Raw genomic sequence first — 19,600 nt, 5'->3', positions numbered from 1 at the left:
GCCCCCGCTCACCACACCTAGAGAAAAAGCCCACACCCAGCAACAAAGACCCAGTGCAGCCAAAAAATAAATAAATTAAATTTAAAAAGAAAGAAAAGGCATCTGGATTGAAAAGGGAGAAGTAAAACTATGTTTGCAGATGACATGGTTTCGTATATAGAAAATCCTAAGGAATTCACACACGAAACAACTAATAAATGATTTCAGCCAGGTTGTAGGATACAAGGTCGATATACAAAAGTCACTTTATTTGTATACACTAACAATGAACAATCTGAAAATGAAATGAAAATAATTCCACTTATAGCATCAAGAAGATTAAAATGCATTGGGATAATAAAAAGAAGTTCAAACCTTATACTCTGAAAACTACAAATCACTGTTGAAAGAAATGAAAGAAAACCTAAATAAATGGAAAGGCATCCTACATTCATGGAACAAAAGACTTTATTTGTTAAGATCACAACACTCCCCAGATTGATCTACAAATTCAACCCAATCCCCATCAAAATCTCAGCTGCCTTTTTTGCAGAAATTGATAAGCTGATTCACAAATATGTGGAAATGCAGGAGACCAGAAGAACCAAGACAATCTTGAAAAAGAACAAAGTTGAGGGACTCCCACTTCCCATTCTCTTAAGTTTCTATTGCACAAAGCTACAGTAATTAAGACAGGGCGCACCGTTAGTGTCCTTGAAAAAGAAAATGGATATCATACAGAGTGAAGTAAGTCAGAAAGAGGAAGACAAATACCGTATATTAATACATATATGCGGAATATAGAAAGATGGTACAGATCAACCGGTTTGCAAGGCAGAAATAGAGACAGATGTAGAGAACAAACACGTGGACACCAAGTGGGGAAAGTGGGGAGCGGCGGTGGGGGTGGATGAATTGGGAGATTGGGATTGCCATATATACATTACTAATAAGAAAAAAAAATCAAATTGTACACTTTAAATATATGCGGTTTATTGTATGTCAATTATATTTCAATAAATGTTCTTAAAAAAAGAAAATGGAAAAAAACAGAATAGATTAAAAAAAGCCAATTATATAATCAAAGAGAAATTCTTCAACAAAGTAAGGCTTTATTGAGCATTTGCTATATATTGTGCAAAGTGTCCTATCCATTTATTATTCCATTTAGTCCATAGGACTGCACTAAGTGAAAAACTCTATTACCATTTCCATTTTACCAATGAGGAAACTTTAGAGAGACTGTGCCTTGCCCATAGTGGTGGAGCTGGGCTTTGAACCCAGAATGCCAGCCCAAGTCCAGTGCCTTACGTGATACTGCAGATCTGAACTTGTAGGTTGCATGTTCATGCTGTGTTCCAAGAACAACTGACATAGGATGATGAATGGCAAGACAGCTCCTGGTAGATTTTCTAGATTGCAGGGAGAAAAAGATTGCTCTTTGCAGACTGTCTGCAGGGAGAACAGTAAGGCTGGCTTCCAAGATGTCCATGGCAACTGTCAACGTTGGAAGACTGGCGTACCGTCTGCCATGTTCTGAGGGAGAGAAAGTGTGAAATCCAAGAATGTCATACTCATTAGGTTTAGAGGAATAGAGGCAAGAGGCAGACGTTCTCAAACATGGGAGAATTCAGGGCCTATTGCCTCAATGAGCCCTTTTTGGTAGTATCCCACCAAGCAAGAATCGATTTAAAGAATTAAAGAAACAATGAATGCATGTGATTGATTGAGGTATAGTTGATGTACAATGTTATATAAGTTTTGGGGGTACAGCAGAGTGATTCACAGTTTTTAAAGGTTATATCCCATTATAGTTATTATATCCCTTTATAGTTATTATAAAATATTGGCTCTATTCCCTGTGTTGTACTATATATCCTTGTAGCTTATTTATTTTAAATACTTGTTCGTACCTCTTAATCCCTTACTCCTATCTTGCCCTTCGAATGCATTTTAATCTAGAACTGATGCAAAACAATCATGGGGTAGAACATAATTGTTAGGAAACTTGGCGATAAAAAATAGTACCATAACAAAAACAGGAGGCTGAGGGGAAGGGAAATGAGAAGGCAGTATGACTGTGTCAGTTTCCTCATTTTTGGTCTGGGTCAGCAGATACTGTATAGTGTTAAACTATGTGGATAAAAGAATGACCTACTCTCTCTCTCTCCTTTTTCTTTTTCTTTGTCTCCGTCTCTGTCTTTCTATCTGTATACACACGTACACATATATGCACATACATATAACACACATGCATGTATATAAAAAATATAACATATATTTTTAACTTTAGCGGGACCATTTATGAACTGTGTAAAAAAAATCCACATTTTTCTGAGGTAGAGTGATTACTTTGGTCAAACTTTAGTTTCTCCTGTTAAATTTAATTAAAATTAAATGTAGTGGCTTCAATTTAAAACCAGCATATATAACACAGTCTCAGTGTTTGTAAAATGATTTTTATCTCTCTGTCCTCTTGATACATATGTACACAGAGAGAGCTGGGTTATTATCCAGTCAACGTTCACTGGTTATTTCTATGTGGTAGAATTTTGAGATGACTTTTAATTTTCTTTTTGTACTGTACTGCATTGTTTTTGCTTTAAAATAATCATGGCATTTTTAAAAATTAAAAACTATTATCAAAAGCAAGTGGAGGATAATTTTTTAAAGTTTTGGTGTTGGACCTCCAAGTGGAAATGTCAAGGAAGTAGTTGTATATATGAGTCTGGAAAAATCTGGACTAGAGATTATACATTTGGGAGTTGGCAGCATGCAGATGACTTTTGAGGAGGGGATGAGATCATCTTGAGAGAGACTTAACAGAGAAGGACAAGGGCCCAGGACCACACTCTGTGCATCTCCAGCACTTAGAGGAGGTGGGGGCGGAGCCTGCAGCGGAGCCAAGAAATGACAGTTCTCAGAGGTAGGAGGAACACCTACTTCTTAGCACTTGCAGAGCCAAGTGCTAAGTCAGGAAGGAGCCAGGCAGTTTTGATAAGATGCTGGAATGTGGTTCAAATGCAAGGGTTGCCCACCTGGATTTCATACCACAACATATTGTTCATTGTGTGTCTTCTACTTCTCCCCCCCACCTTCCTACCCCCTCCCCAAAGTTCACAAGGTAGAGAACCAGCAATTGCTTCAACTCCATTTGGAGAATGCTTTTAAGCCTCTAGAATATTTGGGGTTTGGCTAACAGCTGGGTCTTTGGAGAGCTGCTGACTTTCAGCAGATGTTGGCAGCATGTTTGGAGAGCACTTATGTGGTTTTTAAATGGGCCGCAAGTAGCTTCTGGTTGATAAATGCCTTCTTAGACTTGTGAGTTTAAAGAGAGTAGCCTCTGTAACAGTAGATATGTGTTTACACTTCAGTATATCCTACTCAACTTGCAAATCTTTCTCTTGACTAGTTGGCAGTCTTGCTGGCAGGGCTAAACACGTAACCCTTTAAAACCTTGTTATCTGTTGACAAGGGGTCAAGTTTTTTCTCCACTCTCCCCTTGAGAATAGGGGACTGCTGCCCACCCCACAGGCCTCAGCTCTGTAGCCTGGCGAGTTTGCCCTCTCTGGTTGATTCCAGGGCCAGTGCCAGTCATGGCACTTTCCAGCTCTTTTTGAAGCTCATCACACCCTGGAGGGCTGAAGCCGCAGGCCGCCCATCAGTGACCACAGCCATTGGTGGATGATGACTGTTGCTGGACCTGCTTCTGTGTCACTCAGCCTCTCTGTCAACATCCCGGGCTTCGGCAGAGCCACTCTACCCCTAATGCTTCCCCTGGCACCGGGCACTCCTCAGCACCCTCGGTGCCAGGACGGCCACGCGTGCCCCTGGGTTAGCAGTTGCCTCCCTGTCTCAAAGAAGTCACTCTCTCTGCTTTTCTCACCCCTGCGCTTGGCACTACACCAGTGCCTGGCACTGATGTCTGCATATAGAAGTTAGTTTTTCAAGTCCTGCAGTGCATTTAGAGATAGGGTTTGAAGGAAGTAGGCTTGCATGTGGATCTGATTAGTTTTCCGATTTTCTCCCCTTCTAGGTAATACTTTCTAATATTCAAAACAGAAGTCCTAAGCCTGGCCCTGCTCCCCACGATCAAGACCTAGGTTTTTTCCTAGAAACAGGACTACAGAGAGCCCATGTCCTCTATTTCAAAAATGGGTAAGCCTTCTTCTTTTTTTTTTAAATCAAGTTCCTAAAGAAGGAAAATAGAAAGCCTTATAATGCTGTCTACAGTTTAGTTATTATCATAAAGCAATTTAAAATATAAACTACAATTGGATTTTTTTTTTTTTTGAAAAGATGAACGTAGGCTCTTTTATCTCTTTTCCACCTGGCCCCTCACTTTCCCGTGAGATTTGAAGGTGGAAGAAGGGAGGAGGAGGCTCCCACATGAGCACAGGTCACAGTATGGGGAGCCCTAGGACCAGCGGGGGCGGTGATGGGGGCCGTGTCTTGTGCTCCCCTGCCTCCATGGGGATGGTACCGCACAGGCCGCCTGCTTCGCTGTGGGAAAAGTTAATGGATTGGAAACCCTGGTCCACAGGATCATCGCCCTTTGAATGGCCAGTCCGTTCAGGGAACTGGATTTGCTGAGTCTCAGACGGTTTTTAAGAATCTGAGTGTGGCTGTAACGCCACACAAGTACATTTTCTCCCTGGGCTGCCTTTGAAAAGAGTTTGGAAAAGGTTTAAGAGTCGGAATGTAAGGGATAGCTCTCTAATGCATTTGATGTTTGTTTTCCTTTTCGTGTTGCTCTTGTGAGAAATGCCATGCTGCTGTTCCACGCCTCTTCAGCTGTCCCTTGTTTTGACATTGTGCTGCAGGATAGATGTGCATGGAGGCCAACAGTATGTATCTGGTCCCCCCGTAGCTCCTCCTAGGCTGTGCGTGGGAGGCCCCTTCCTCTAGGAATAGTCCAGTAGTGCTTTGAACTGCAGATTGGATAATTGAACAGCGGAGTTGCTCCCTCTTCATTTTCAAGAGCTTCAAACCTTGGAGCGTAGCTCATGGAAGTGGGATTTCATCTGCCTGGTGGCCCAGAGCCATGTGCTTCTGTTTCCCATTTGTTAAGGAATAAATGCTTATTTTTCAAACCTTGTTAAACTGTTTGTGAAGAAGGCCCGCTTTGCTCCAAAGGTTCAGATTGGCAGGGTCCATAAAAGGCTGCAATAAACACTCCAAGGTTTGGAATGGCTTGGTGGCTTTGGCATAAAGATGCTTTTGAGTTTGCTCTCATCTGTCACTGATTGAGATCGTCTGAGTGATGGGGCATGTCCTCCAGGCTGAGTTTTGAGTTCTAGTTTTTTTGCTGTTATAAATAGAGGGGGAAGGGAGGGGATGTAGAATATTTTTTCTAGTGATCTGTTTATTGTCCCTTTTCACAATAAATGGTGTCATCACAGAGGAAATTCCAACCCTGGCTTTCCCTCCCTCTAACCTGTGAGCATGTGTGATTGAGGCTGGGATGAATTTCCTTGGGGTTTTTATGAGTCCCAAACCAATACTTTCTATTGAAAATGTTTTGTGTGATATAGATAAAGGTGGGCTGGATAACTTATTTTCCTATTTGAAGCCTATTTGTCGAGGAGGCAGAAGCAGGGCTACTGGGCTCTGTCCTCTTGCCCTGAACCTTTGGATGCCCACCAGAACCCAACTAAAAAATGATGAGAGGTTTGCACTAGGTGATGGATTACATGCTGGGAATTGACTACTGGCTCATGTCTCGTTTTACCTTACCCAAGTTCAAGGAGATTCCCATTGACATAGTCAAAGTTAAGGGACTGCTTGATTTTGCCGCCCCTCCTCCTTTTCTCTTGTCCTCTTGCTTTTCTCCGTGGGCCCTAAAGACCGGTGATGCATTGAGTCAGCTGCTCGGGAGGGCCCTTGCCAGCTTCAGTGTCCTAAAGGCCAGCTAGCGTTGTGAGCAGTAACGAGAGGTTACCTGGGTAGGTAGAGGTGGAGGCCAGTTTTGAGGCCACAAAATATGGACGAAAGGAGAGAGACCAGTGGAAGGTTTTGGACATGGCAGGCGCTGTTAGGGCTGCTGACTTAGCTGGTGGGTCCCTCGGGGCCCGAGAGCCACACCCGGGAGGCCTTCATTCATCAGTGGACACCTACTGCCAGTATCGCTGCGGAGCAAGAGGGGACAGATGGAGGCGGCCACTGTCTCTAAGCACCAGTGGCTTCCCATCTTCTGACGTGTTTGCGCCTTCGTTGTCTCACTCCTTTTTTGTGTTGCTACGTTTAAAAACTATGTATCTGGAAGAATATAATGGCAAGATTTGACTGATTTTCAAGGATAGGAAGATGCATCGTAGATGAGTCTGGCAATAAGAGATACAAATTGGTAAAGCACATCTTTTTCTTTAGAAACACACTTAACTATGTTTAGCTTTTTAGTTGCCAAGCTGGTGACCTTGGGTCTCTTTCAGAAAGAACCTGACCCCAGGACCAGTTGCTGGGCCCCTCCTGATGGCTTCGATCCCTTTTCTGTTTACCAAGTACTTTAATTTCATCATTGATCCTCATGGCGTTCTCTCTTCCACGTCCACCACCACCCTTGGGGCTGGCGGTGTAAATAGTATTGCCTTTATTTCACGGCACGTGGGCCTGGCTGCCCAGCTTCTTGAGCTCAGTCCTTTTAGTGCTGCCCCACTGAGGGGGAAATGCCGTGTGCAGGGCCTTGGCCCAACCCTCAAACTGTGGCCCACCGTCCAGCCTCTCTCATGAGGGAGCACCTGACCCCGGGATGAGACAGCGCCAGAGGATGGCTCCCAGCCTCCAAGAATTGGTGTTTTCTCATCACACTTTTCCTCATGTCTCATCTACAGCTGGTCACACATCATCTGCTGCTGCTTCTCTCCTCCTCCCCTGCCCCTCGCCCGTCCTTTCCTCCCCCTCTCTTTCCTTCCCGGCACCCTTCCTCTCCCTCTCCTTGTTGCCCCCTCACTCCCCCTTCTCCCCGCCCCTGTGGAGGGAGAGAGCACCTGTCATCATCCCAGCCTCACGTGTCCGGGGCGTGGTCTGACTTGGCACACACCCATGTCGATTTCACGTCCGTTTCCCGTATCCCTCTGGGTGGCAGCAGCAGAGGATGAAAAAACATCTTGCTGAGACTCTGCAGAGGATGAGGTCAGAGAGTGTTAGCCTCAGAGGGCCGGGACTGCTGCCTCCGAGCTTCTCGAACTGCCTCGCCCCTGGCAGGCACTCGGATGAGGGGCGGCAAGGGCATTGGAGCCAGAGGACCTGATAAGGGGCCGGCCCTTCTCCTCGCTGGGTGTCAGTTTCTTTATCTGTAAAACAGTGCCAGTACCGGAGAACTGTGGTGAGGCGCAAAGAAGAGAATGCATGTGGAAGCACTTGGTGCAGCGTCGGGCAAACAGCCTGGGGTAAATTGTCATTTCCAGGGATGATGATGCCCGGTTGGATTTCCAGCTAGAAGTGGGACCACAGGAAGGTCAGACTCCAGCTGAAATGGAAGTTCTCGAAGCAGGCATCACTCATTGATTGCAGAGCCTCACACAGCAGAGTTTTCAGGGAAGGGCACTTATTGACAACTGCTGGCGTACACGGACTCTGCTCACGATGCACAGCAATTAGCTTGGATAACCCCTCGTAACCAAGGGCCATCTCGGTGTTTCAGAGAAAGGAGGCAGTAGCCTTGGGTGTTCTGGGCAGCGCAGCCAGTGGCACAGAAACGGCTTAGCCTGGGGCTCGCCTCAGCCTGCTTAGAAATGTTACCCTGCCCCCACCCCCACTTGAGTCCCTGAGGCCAGAATTGCCAGAGAAGCTTGGGTTTGGATACCATTTATTTACTCCATGTTATTTTAGGAATACTTAGCCATATCTTATAAACAAAGGGTAGCAAAGGACACTGCAAGTAGCTTTGCTTCTTGTCCGCCATGTCAGGTGTACTGGGCAAGCCAAATGGATTGCAGTGTGTGTTTTCCCTGGTTGTCCATTGGTTTTAATTCAGGGAAGGTGGGAATAAATTAAAGGAAGAAGGCAAATGAGCATCATGGCCTGGGAGAGGTACCTGTCGGGTTGTCATCTTTCCTAGGGTGCATCGTGGAGTTCCGCGTGGGAGGCCCTGACGCGGAGAAGGGAGGCAGTCAGGCAGCATGGTCAGACTCAGGGCTTCCCCCGCCCCACGTGCCTGCAGCCAGGCCAGGGAATAAAGTGGGATGGAGGACTTTTTGGAGTTGTGTTATTATAGTTAGTCACCGCTGTGCATTGGCTTTAAATAGACCACTAATTACCACTACCTGTTGCCTTTTAAAAGTTTTTAGGCTTTTTAAAAGTTTTTAAACTGCCCCAGTCATCTTGTTGACCTTGCAGCTGTTCAGCTCTGTTCAGTGTAGCTTGGAATTAGAAGGCAGGAAGAAGGGCCATGAGGCCTGTGGTATCCCATGGGCTGCTGAGCTTCCTGGGTTTATGGCCTCAGAGAAACAGTAGCAGCAGACAGGCTCCCATAGCCCCTGGGGGTGGGGGAGGGGGAGGGTGCCTGCCAGGAAGCGAGGGGGTTTGGCTCCAAGCACTGGTCTCCCCAGGCACTGGAGGGACTTGGCCTTGTCCTTCGCATTCTTGCCTTCAGTACGTCTTCCTTCTGGCAGTGATAGAAGTGGTCGCTTTTTCAACTGCATACTATTTTTTACATAGGAGTCAAATGCAATGAACATGAGAAAATTCAGACACATTTCCAGTAAGCATTTAGTATGTATCAACTTTTTGTACATGACATTCCTGGAGAGATTCAGAGAGTACAAAGAAATGAGCCTGTGCTCTGGGAGATAGTAGAGAAAAAAAAGGGTAAGATGTGAAAATAAGTAACTTTTTTTTAAATTTATTTTTGGCTGTGTTGGGTCTTCCTTGTGAGCAGGCTTTCTCTAGTTGCTGCGAGCAGGGACTTCTCTTGTTGCAGAGCATGGGCTCTAGGCATGTGGGCTTCAGTAGTTGTGGCTCACAGGCTTTAGAGTACAGGCTCAGTAGTTGTGGCTCATGGGCTTAGTTGTTATGTGGCATGTGGGATCTTCCCAGACCAGGCCTCAAACTTGTGTCCCCTGCATTGGCAGGCAGATTCTTAACCACTACGCCACCAGGGAAGTCCCAAAATAAGTAACTTTAAAGGTGACAATGTGGTATACAAAAGAATAAACCATGCAAGAACACCTAATCACTTTAACTGAACTGAAGTGTCCAGGCCAATTCATTCATTCATTCAGTAAAGTATTTATTCATTCATTTAGTGAGGATTAATTGCATACCTACTAGGAGCCTGGACCTGTCTTAGCACTGGGGCTTTAATGGTGAAAAGAGCGACAAAGTCCCTGCCCTCCTAGAACTTTGTCTCAGAGAATTAAGCTCGGTCCTTTGTGACAACCTAGAAGGATGGGGATAGGGAGGGTGAGAGGGAGGCTCAAGAGGGAGGGGATATGGGAATATATGTATACATATAGCTGAGTCACTTTGTTGTACAGCAGAAACTAGCACAGCATTGTAAAGCAATTATACTCCAATAAAAATGTATTAAAATTTTTTTTAATTTTAATTTTAAAAAATAGGGGAAAGACAAAAACCAAAACAAAACAAAAAGCAGTTTCAGGATAGTCTGTCCATGCTGTGACAGGGGAAGCCCAGGTTGCCACAAAAGCAAATAAGGAAGTTGCATGTAGAGACGGCTGCAGATTTGGGAAAGGGAGTAAAGCTTTGGAGAAGTGGGCTTGAAATGATGTAGGTGCACAGACTGGGGAGAGTCAGGGGACTTTTCAACTCATTGGTAGACATATGGGGTTAGAACTGTACTCAGTATTGTATATATTCTGCAGGGTGCGAGGAGACCACTCTGGTTGGAACAGAGGTTTATATAGAAATGTGTGGGTTTCTATATAAACCTCCCAGTACAGGCCCTGGCATGCAGTAGGTTTGGTCAGTCATGCAACATAGTTCTGCTGTGTGCCAGTACTGTGCTTGGTACTGAATTGATGAATATAAAACACATAGTCCGGATTCTCAGGGAGGATACAGTCTAGTGAGGGAGAAGGTAATAAACAAGTAAACCAATGTTTATAATTACAAATCATAACAAGTGCTTGGAAACGAGTGGGTGCAGTAAATAACAGGGCAGCTGCTTAGGTAGGGTGGTCAGGCCAGGCTTCCTGAGGAAGTGACATGAGACCAAGACTCGAAGGACGAGAAGGAGGTAAGCATGCCAAGAGCAGGAGAAAGAGTGCTGCGAGCAGAGGGACCACCATGTGTAAGATCTTGACCCAGGAAAGAACTTGATGTGTTTAGGAACCTGAAAAGAGTCCAGTGTGGCTGCAGCAGAGTTGGAAGGAGGAGAGTCACAGACTCCCTTGGTGTGGTTTTCCCCGAAAAGGCAGATCTACTATGGTGACACATAGTGGGAGAGTAGGGACTAGCCAAAGGAAAATCCCCAAGTCACCACAACAAAGGTGAGGTGACAATGGGTGGGCAAGGCATTAGATGCTCACCTCAAAGATGACAGTGGTAGTGGGGACCAAGAGAAATGGATGGATTGGAGATGTGTGGTAGAACTGGTGTTGGTTGATGTGTGATCCCAGCTGGTGTTAGGACTAGCTGACGAACTGGATTGGGGGGAAGCAGGAAGGGGATGGAGGAATCAGGGATGACTCCCCAGTTTCAGTCTGAGCAACTGGTTAGATGGAGAGGGGACAAGGAGAGGGTCAAATTTGGAAAAGGGGAGATCAGGGATTTGCCCTTGGGTGTGTATCGTTTGAGAGCCTGTGAGATTTCCAAGTGGCAGTGTCGAGTAGGAGGGTGGATGAGCACAGGGGAGGTTGGAGCTTATAAGTTGGGAGTTTCAGCACGTTGATTATATTTAAAGCCCTGGACTGGGTGAGATCTGAGAGGAACAGAGTGTAAAGAGAGCCCAGGACCCAGCAGGAAACCTGCAAGAGCTGGAGTTGAGCTAAGGAGGAGGAGCCCATGGAGTGAGCCTGAGGTAGGAGGGACCACGAGGATGTGTTCTCGCAGAAGCCTAAAATGCATGAAGAGGAGGAAGTGCTCACCTGTTGTGAATGATGCTGAGATGTTAATACAGGTAAAGAGCAAAGCACTGGATGAGATAACGTGGAGAGCATTTGTGACCTTGAAAGGACTTTCAGTGGATGGTCAGAGCAGAAGCTAGACTGGGGGAAGGGAGGAGCAAATGAAGCAATGGCATCGGATGTGGGTCCCTTTCAATAAATGTTATTTCCTTTCCCATTTCCTTTCCCAAGTAGGGTTCTTGCTGGAAGGATGGGTGGTGGAAAGATGGTGGAAGGCTAACAGCCAGGCTGAGGAGCAGGAAATTCATTGTCTAGGGGTGGAGAAGGATGGGGTATCAGGAAGGGCCAAGACTAGGGTAGTTCATTTGGCAGGAATCTAGTGCCAGGAGAGTCGTGCCAACCATATCAGTCAGACTCGCTTCGTTTTACTTGGTTGTTGGCCACAGGCTACATTCTGAGCTCAGCAAGAACCACGTATGCATTTGACTGAGGGAAAGATGGGGTGATGGAGGGAGTGAGATGGGGGTGTCCACGTAAGGGGGCTACTTCCTTTATTTGCCACAGCTTCAGGAGGATTAGAGCACATTTTCAAAAATCACTGCCCTTTATGTGTGAGGAGTCTGACATCCAGAGATATCACATTCAATGATCATTCGATAAATGTTTATCGAGAACCTCACCAGGTTATTCACTAGTGCCAAGCACTGTTCTAAATGAACACGTCAGCCCAGTCCCTGCCTTGATGGGGTTTACACTGTGGTCGGGGAAACAGTCAGTAAACGAGGCAGTGTTGGGGGTGTGCTCAGAGCGGGGGACCTGAAGAAACGGGCCTCTGTTTACAGCACACCTGACAGCAATCTGGGTTCATCGCGACCAGGGGCACAAAACTTGTAGCCTTCCTATGAACAGATACCCTACACGTGTGCCTCCCCACCTCCACGTGTCTGCTGAGCGGGACCAGTGGGAGAAAAGCTGCAGTATTTAGTGGGGGAGCTTGCCGCCTAGAGCCGGTGGTGGGCCGTGAGTGGTCTTATAGACTTAGACTTTGAACCTCTCTTTGTAAGGAAAAAAAGAAAGATCCCAACTATATGCCATTCTGGAAAAGACCAAACTATGAAAACAATAAAAGGATCGGTGGTTACCAGGAGTCTGGGGGAGAGGGCGAGTGAACACAGAGTGTTTTAGAGCAGTGAAAAGACTCTGTGTGCCGTCATAAGGATGGACAGGTGTCATTATGCTTTTGTCCAAACCCATGGAATATGCAGCACTATTCACTTCCTTAAAGTGAACCCTAAGGTGAACTGTGGACTTTGGTGATTATGATGTGTCAATGCAGTTCATCCTTGGTAAATAAATAAATAATAAATAAATAAATAATTTTTAAAAAAAGGACCACTCTGGTGAGTGACCTTGCTAACAGCTAAGCATGTGTGGGGAGGGGATATATGGGAAATTTCTGTACCTTCATGTTAATTTTGTTGTGTTAAACCTAAAACTGCTTACAAAAAAAAAAGTTGAAAAAAAAAGAATTAAACAAGGCAGTGTGATTTCTTCAGGGTCACACAGCTCGTTGGTGGTGGCGCAGGGGCCTGGGCCTCCTCCTCCTGACACCCAGCCCTGTTTTCTCACCACCCACACCCACTGACCGTGCCCAGTTAGTGCTCTCTTCTTGAAAATGGAGCCCTGGACAGCAGAGCTGCAACGAATACATTACACTCGGAAAATAAGGACTTTTACAGCCTGTCTAAATGTAATTATTTACGTAATAAGAAAGCATCAGCCAAGTCGTCTCTGCTTTGTTTCAGTGTAGACCACGTCTGGCTCATCCCTTAACGCCATCAAAACTTTAGTATGAAAACAAAGGAGAGTCTTTGTCAGTTTTAATTATGAAACTCCGCCACCACTTTCCACGATCAATTATGGGGGATGAATTACGGGGGACGTGTAGCTGCTTTCGGTGCACTTCATAAGTGCTGGCACTCGGGGGGTTCGCGGCCTGTGGCATCAAAGCGTTGTCAGCATTCAGCAAGGTGGGTGCATCCGTGCTGGCCCGTCCTTGCCTTCGGCAGAAGAGCGGGGTAGGTCGTTTTAGGCTTCCAAAGTTCAAGGTCGGGTGGGGTGGGGGGTGTGGTGTGGGGAGGGGACCCGTGAACTAATTGGCAGTTAATTGCATCTCACAAAGCCCCCTCCCTATACGGTTTCTCCCAGTTGTAGGCTGCCTCCTTCAGCCACCATTCAGAACTGGAATTCCCTGAAAGATGAACTGGTGCAGGAGATTATTCCAGTTCTTCACCTTAAATTTGTCTAGGATAGTGACTTTCTACTTTAATGGGGGCAGGAGGGAAGGGAGAGATTCTCTGTTTATTCATTCACTTATTTATCCATCCATCAAACATTTATGTGCTAGGACCTAGGGTCAGGACAGCAAATGATCCCAGTGGATTTTCTAGTCCAGCAGGAAAATAAATAACTACAAGTGGGCTTAAGCCTTAGGAAAGGAGAAGGCAATGCTATTTGCTTTAAATTTAGGCTTTCACTTTGCAAGTTTTCCCAAAAAGAGATGATATTTTTTTATATATATTTCCCAATAACTCTTGATACAACTGGAGATTGACCCTGGAATTTTCTGATACAGAGGGCAGTATTTGCAGGCTGACTCTTGGGTCAATGCTCTGGACAGGAGTAGCATCAATGAACATACACAGCCAGAAACATATAGTGTGGTAGGAGGAGCCCTGCCCACCTCTGTTTCTTTCAGATGATTTGTTACAATTCACTTCTTCTGCCAGCATTTACTCAGCTCCTATCCTTGCCAGACCATTCTCCAGGTGCTGGGGTGAAATGGTGAGCAGCCAGGCGTGCTTCTTGCTCTCAGAGAGAAACCAGGTCCTTATATTCCTGGGTGTATAACTACATCCCGAGATATTGTTCAGGAGGCAAGGTACCCATTTCTGTGAAAGTCCATCTGAAAATGAAGTTGTCCTGGATCGGGTGGTTAGGGGACGTTTCCTGGGCACGTGACAGAGCAGAGCCTGAAGATGAATCCGTGAATAGGAGCTCACTCACAAAGGCAAGGTGAAGTGGGAAGGGTGCTCGCGCTGGTCAGACCTGTAAGGATCCTAAACGGGCATCAGAGACAGCTGGTCCAACCAACCCAGCCTTTTTCTCAGCATTTGACCAGCATCAAATATACCACAAACAGTGCTTCTTAGGTTCAGTGAAGCATTCCGACCCACAAGACTTTCACTGGCCACGCTTGGCACCCATCTATCGAGGTGAATCTAGAACAGAACCATAAGTTGCCGGCAGGGCAGTGTCAGGGGTTTCTCTCCTATGTGAACTGTGCTCTTGGCCGTTCATCCGGCCACCGGAGAGCGGTCCTCTTTGCCCCTTCCTCATCAAGTGACAGCTCCCGTGCTAGGGATGAGCTTCACATCGAGTCGGGGGAGGGTCTGCCCTGGCTTAACGTCTCCCAAGGGGTATGCTCCGTTGTAAATCATCACATTCAAGGAAGCGCAAAGCTACGTTGTCCCCAGATATTTATAGTTCCTTCCAGTCCAGATGCAAGTGATCAATCAGGGGTCATTTTTAATATAAGCAATGTTGCCTCGTAACATAATTGACATTCTATCTTTATTAGGCTTCCAGGGAAACAGAACTAGAACGTTAACCTAAGGTCAGATTCTCAAGCAGGCAAGGAAAGGAATTTGCTAACCCTTTGCCCACATTGTATTTTTTTTTCTTTATCTAATTTGTTTGTTGTCTGACTCCATCACTGGAATATAAGTTCCAGGAATTTTTATCTGTTTGGTTTGGGGAAGGCTCAGTACCTTGAGCAGTATCTGTATACAGTTGTACATGAACAAGTGAGTGAGTTGGGTGAATGAACGTCTCACATTCAGCCAAGATGGCTGTTCTGACAGTCGTGTATTTTCTTTAAAATTCGTTAGTGCAGCATGTATGTACTGAGAGCTAAGCGTGCAAGCACCGTGCTAGGTGCCGGGATGTAAGGATGAACAGGACAACCTGGTCAGGCCTCATGGAACTGACTGCTCCTGTTACTGGTTCTTGATGGTGAAGGGGGAGCTGTGCTCTGACTGTCCAGGTCTTCCCACAGATGATGTCCTTCCGTTGGAAGGAGGTGGAGGGGGCCGGGTATCAGATTGGTTTCCTTGACCTCAGTAAGAAATAATACATTCTCTGGGATGATCATAGGGGCTTCTGCCGTCTCCCCATCTCTGAGATTGGAGACTGTTTCCAATAACGGTGGCTTTATTATAAGACGCCCCCCCCAGCCCCAAGCAGGCCTGATAGAGTCTTTCGTTTATGAGACACTCCTAGCTGAGTGGAAATTTGGTGCTTGTAACCCTCCTTACTTAAGCCCAGCCTGTACACATCTGGATGGGATTCCAGCATTCCCACAGCAGGAAAGAGAATGATCATCTTCCATGGTTTAGTGTTGAGAACATTTGCTCCCAGAGCCTCCCAGACCCGCATTTTTTAAAAAGTATGTAGCTCTTTGAGTTGAAACCTCACGGGGTGAAGTTGGACACAGAAGCATGTGAGCCTGTTTCAGTGTGGCCTTTGTAGGCAGCCCCTCAAGGGCAGACCATTGAAATGACACATGTGTGTTGGGAAGGAGGAATTCACATCCTGTCTGGTCAAGGAAGAAGCCAGATTTCCCCCTCTCTGAGCCTGTCAGACTGTGGGGCGCTTTCTCGGTGATTTAGTGACGTCTGTGCCGCAGAGCAGGTCCAGATGTATCTGCCCGGGAAGCGGGGTGGATGGGAAGGAGGCTGTGGGGAAGGCATGCAGCACTCCTCTTCTGGCTCTTGGCCAGAGCATAGCTCATCAGCCTGCTTTCTTCCTTTCCTGGTTTAGGTGTCAAATGCATTAATATTTTATATGAGGGCAGGTTAGAGGGGTGGAGGCCCCGGCTCTTTTCAAGGGATATTTCCTACCTGTTTCAAGTCGTCATTTTTTCTCTCCATTCTTTTTTTGTGCGGAGGGTATTTTTAGTCAGCTCTTAGAGAGAGTTGCAGAAAGATTGAGCTAAAGCCCAGAAAATGACTGAGACATCTTTGAAGAATGTATGACTTTTCTTAGGAGATGATACTAGAACCTTCTATTTAAAATGAGAGGGGCCGTACATTTTCTTACAAAGACCTGCCTTTATATTTGTATAGCAATGTCTGCCATAGATCTGTACACCAATAAGGATATCGACAATATAATTGTATGTTCTCATAGCAAAATCCTACATTAAATGGTAAGATTTTAAAAAATTAATGAATTTTTTTTCAATTGACATTTCGTTTTTCCACCTTCCTCTCTATTTTAGGTTTGAATTATTACTTTTTGTTCACAAGTGACTTTGCTGGCAATTCTCTAGGCCTGGCACAGACACGGTGTACCTTTTTTTCTGCTAGCTCTTCCTTCTGTAGCTTCTCTTTGCTGGCAGGTGCTTGGTTGATGGGTACGGGAGCTGGTTCTCCTTTGAATCTCCCTGGCAAATTAGCATCAGAAGCAGCCATCTCTGCATGTTGGAAACAAGCAGTTAAAATACCAGGAAGAACCTGATACTGTGTTTCTTCTGAAGAATACCCAGAAAAACTCATTAGCTAGACTTGGTAAAACCTCTGAATTACAGATTTTTTTAAAAGATGCAATTATATTGCTTTCAAGTACATTTTGAGCTAGTTAAAAAAAAGAAGAAAAGAAGAAGAAGCTGTTGCCTACTCAATTCCATGTGTGTTTGTTGAGATCCTGCTGGGTGCCAGTCACTAGGAAAAGCTCTGGGATGTGAGATGAATAAAAAATGTTCTCTGAGCTCATGGGGGAGACACGGATGTCAACAAGTAATTATAACACCTGGTGAAAAGCACTATAATGAAGAGATGGGCTGCTGGGGGGAAGGAGAGGAAGGGGAGGAAGGAGGAAGAAGCACTTGCCTGGGTACCTGCGTCAAGTTTTTTAGAAGGACTGACATTTGAACTTGGTCTTTGAGGGAGGGGTAAGATTTCCCCATCTTAGGGTGGCCTGGGGGGCAGGGATGGTAGTCATGGTTGAATGCCAGAGCTGCCAGGCCAGATACACTATGTGTGTCCTCGGGAGGCAGCATTGTCTAGTGGTTAAAGAGCATTGACTCTGGATCCAACGGCCTGGGTTTGCATCCTCCCTCTTAAAAGCACTGGGACCTTGGCAAGTTACTTAACCTCTCTCTGTGTCACTTTCCTCACTCGTAAACTGGGGATAGTAAGAGTACCTCCTTCATCGTGTTGTCAGGCAGATTAAGTGCGTTAGTAATGATAGTGTGTTTGGACAGTGTCTGGCACATGGTAAGTTTGGTAAATAATAAAACCCTGTAGAGTGAAGGGTTTGTCAGTTCCCTAGAAGAAAAGGTAAGAATTAGCAGCTGAGCAATCTGGGAAGATGACAACAGTGGCAGCATAGTTTTGGAATCTTTCATATCTTGACATTAAAAAAGGTACAGTAACCAGATAGCAAAACCAAAAACTCATAAATAGCATTTACAACAAAGCTAGATGACAAAGTGCACTCACAAACCCCAAAATACAAGCTAAAGGGGACAGACTTCCAATAGCTAGAGACAAGCATGTTATTTGCATTTGTGTGGGAGAAAGCAGAAGGAAGCAGTGGGGTATCCGAGGGGCCTGAGAACAGGAGTCCTGAAAATAGCCAACAAGACTGCTGGAAAGCTTGTCTGACCAACTTGGGATTAGCAGCTAATAATGAGAAGAGGGTTTTGCCAAGGTCTAAGGAGCTGGAGCAGCCGGGCCCCTCTGAAGACTTGAAACCGACCCACTAGAGCTCTCTGCTGGGACTGGGCCCTACAACGAGGAGAATGCTGAGAGCGAAATGAAAATTGACCAAGTGTCACAAGAGACAGAAGATAAGGTAGAGACAAAAGTGGAGGAGGGGGAGATAGCCAGGAATTATTGTAAAGCAAGATGCTATTATTTTTTAGCAGCTTTATTCAGGTATAATTTATATATCAAAAATTCACCTATTGTAAATATACGGTTCAATTGTTTTTAATAAAATTATGCAAGCATTGCAATCGTTGGCACAATTCAGCTTGAGAACATTTCATCACCCTAAACAGTTCTTCAAGCCTATCTGTAATCAGTCCCTACTCCTACCCCCAGCCCCAGACAACCACTTATCTGTCTCTGTAGATTTGCCTTTTCCAGAAATGTCACGTAAATGGGATCATAGAATATGTAGTCCTTTGTCTTGCTTCTTTCTCTTAGGATAACGTTTCTGAGGCCTACCCACATTGTAGAATATATCAGTAAGTCACTTCTTTTTATTGCTAAATAGTTTTTCCATTGTTTATCTGTTCACCAATTGATGAACATTGGATTGTTTCCACTTTGGGGCTATTGTAAATAGCGCTGCTATGAACATTTATGGACAAATCTTTCTATAGATATATGTTTTCATTCCCCTTAGATGGATTCATAGGAGTGGAATGGATGGGTCATAAGTTTATGTTTAACTTTTTAAGAAACTGACAAGCTATTTTCCCAAGTGACTGAGGTTTGTACATCCCTAGCAGCAGTATATGAGTGTTACAGCTTCTTTCCATTCTCTTCAACACTTAATATTGTCAGTTTTTAAACTAAAGCCAGCCTAGTGGGCTTGTAGTGGTATCTTGTGATTTTAATTTGCATTTCTCTAGTGATTAATGATGTTCAGCAGTTTTATACATGTGCCTATTAGCTATTCTTGTATCTTCTTTGGTGAAACATCTTCAAATCTTTTGCCCTGTTTTCAACTGAATTGTCTTCTCATTATCAAGTTGTAAGAGTTCCTTCTATATTCTGGATACAAGTCCTTTATCACATATATAATTTGCAAATATTTTCTGCCAGTCTATGGCTGGTATTCATTTTTTAAAATTATGTCATTTAAAGAAGAAAAGTTAATTTTAAAATATTTTTATTTTATTTTATCTTTTTGGCTGCATTGGGTCTTTATTGCTGCACTTGGGCTTTCTCTAGTTGTGGCGAGCCGAGGCTACTCTTTTTTGCAGTGCACAGGCTTCTCATTGCGGTGGCTGCTCTTGTTGTGGAGCTTGGGCTTTAGGCACGTGGGCTTCAGTAGTTGCAGCACACAGGCTCAGTAGCTGTGGCATGCAGGCTCAGTAGTTGTGGCACACGGCCTTAGTTGCTCTGTGGCATGTGGGATCTTCCCGGACCAGGGATCGAACCCATGTTCCCTGTGTTGGCAGATGGACTCTCAACCACTGCGCCACCAGGGAGGTCCCAGAAAAGTTAATTTTGATCCTTTTTATGGGTCATGCTTTCGGTGTCATATCTAAGAAATTTTGGCCCAATCCAAGACCACAAAGACTTTCTCCTGTGTTTTATTCCAGAAGTTTTATAGTTTTAGCTTTTGCATGTAGGTTTGTAATCTCTTTTGGGTTAATTCTTGTGTATGGAGTGAGGTAAGAGTCTAAGTTAATTTTTTCTTTCTTTTCTTTTTTTTTTTTGCATCTAGCTATCCAATTGTCTAAGCACCATTTGTTGAAATGTCAACTCTTTTCCTATTAAATTGCCTTCACACTT

At 45.0% G+C, this 19,600-nt stretch overlaps 1 protein-coding gene and 1 non-coding gene across 5 annotated transcripts in view; both read left to right on the top strand.

Annotated features, from left to right (window-relative positions):
• The window catches only part of TTC7B (tetratricopeptide repeat domain 7B), a 240,891-nt gene that overhangs the window by 70,256 nt on the left and 151,035 nt on the right, over nucleotides 1–19,600 (top strand). For all 4 annotated transcript variants that reach the window (XM_057733137.1, XM_057733136.1, XM_057733135.1 and 1 more), the window contains exon 5: nucleotides 4,016–4,137. In XM_057733137.1, coding sequence (XP_057589120.1) covers nucleotides 4,016–4,137 — 122 coding nt within the window. The remainder of the gene's footprint in view (nucleotides 1–4,015; nucleotides 4,138–19,600) is intronic.
• On the top strand, nucleotides 11,800–11,928 carry LOC130852880 (small nucleolar RNA SNORA11). The gene has a single exon (XR_009053582.1). It is a non-coding gene; the product is annotated as a small nucleolar RNA SNORA11 (small nucleolar RNA).

Source organism: Hippopotamus amphibius, chromosome 4 (assembly GCF_030028045.1).
Source record: "Hippopotamus amphibius kiboko isolate mHipAmp2 chromosome 4, mHipAmp2.hap2, whole genome shotgun sequence".
NCBI lineage: Eukaryota > Metazoa > Chordata > Mammalia > Artiodactyla > Hippopotamidae > Hippopotamus > Hippopotamus amphibius.
The sequence above is the reverse complement of the archived record's forward strand: the minus strand, read 5'-3'. Positions and strand labels throughout refer to the sequence as shown.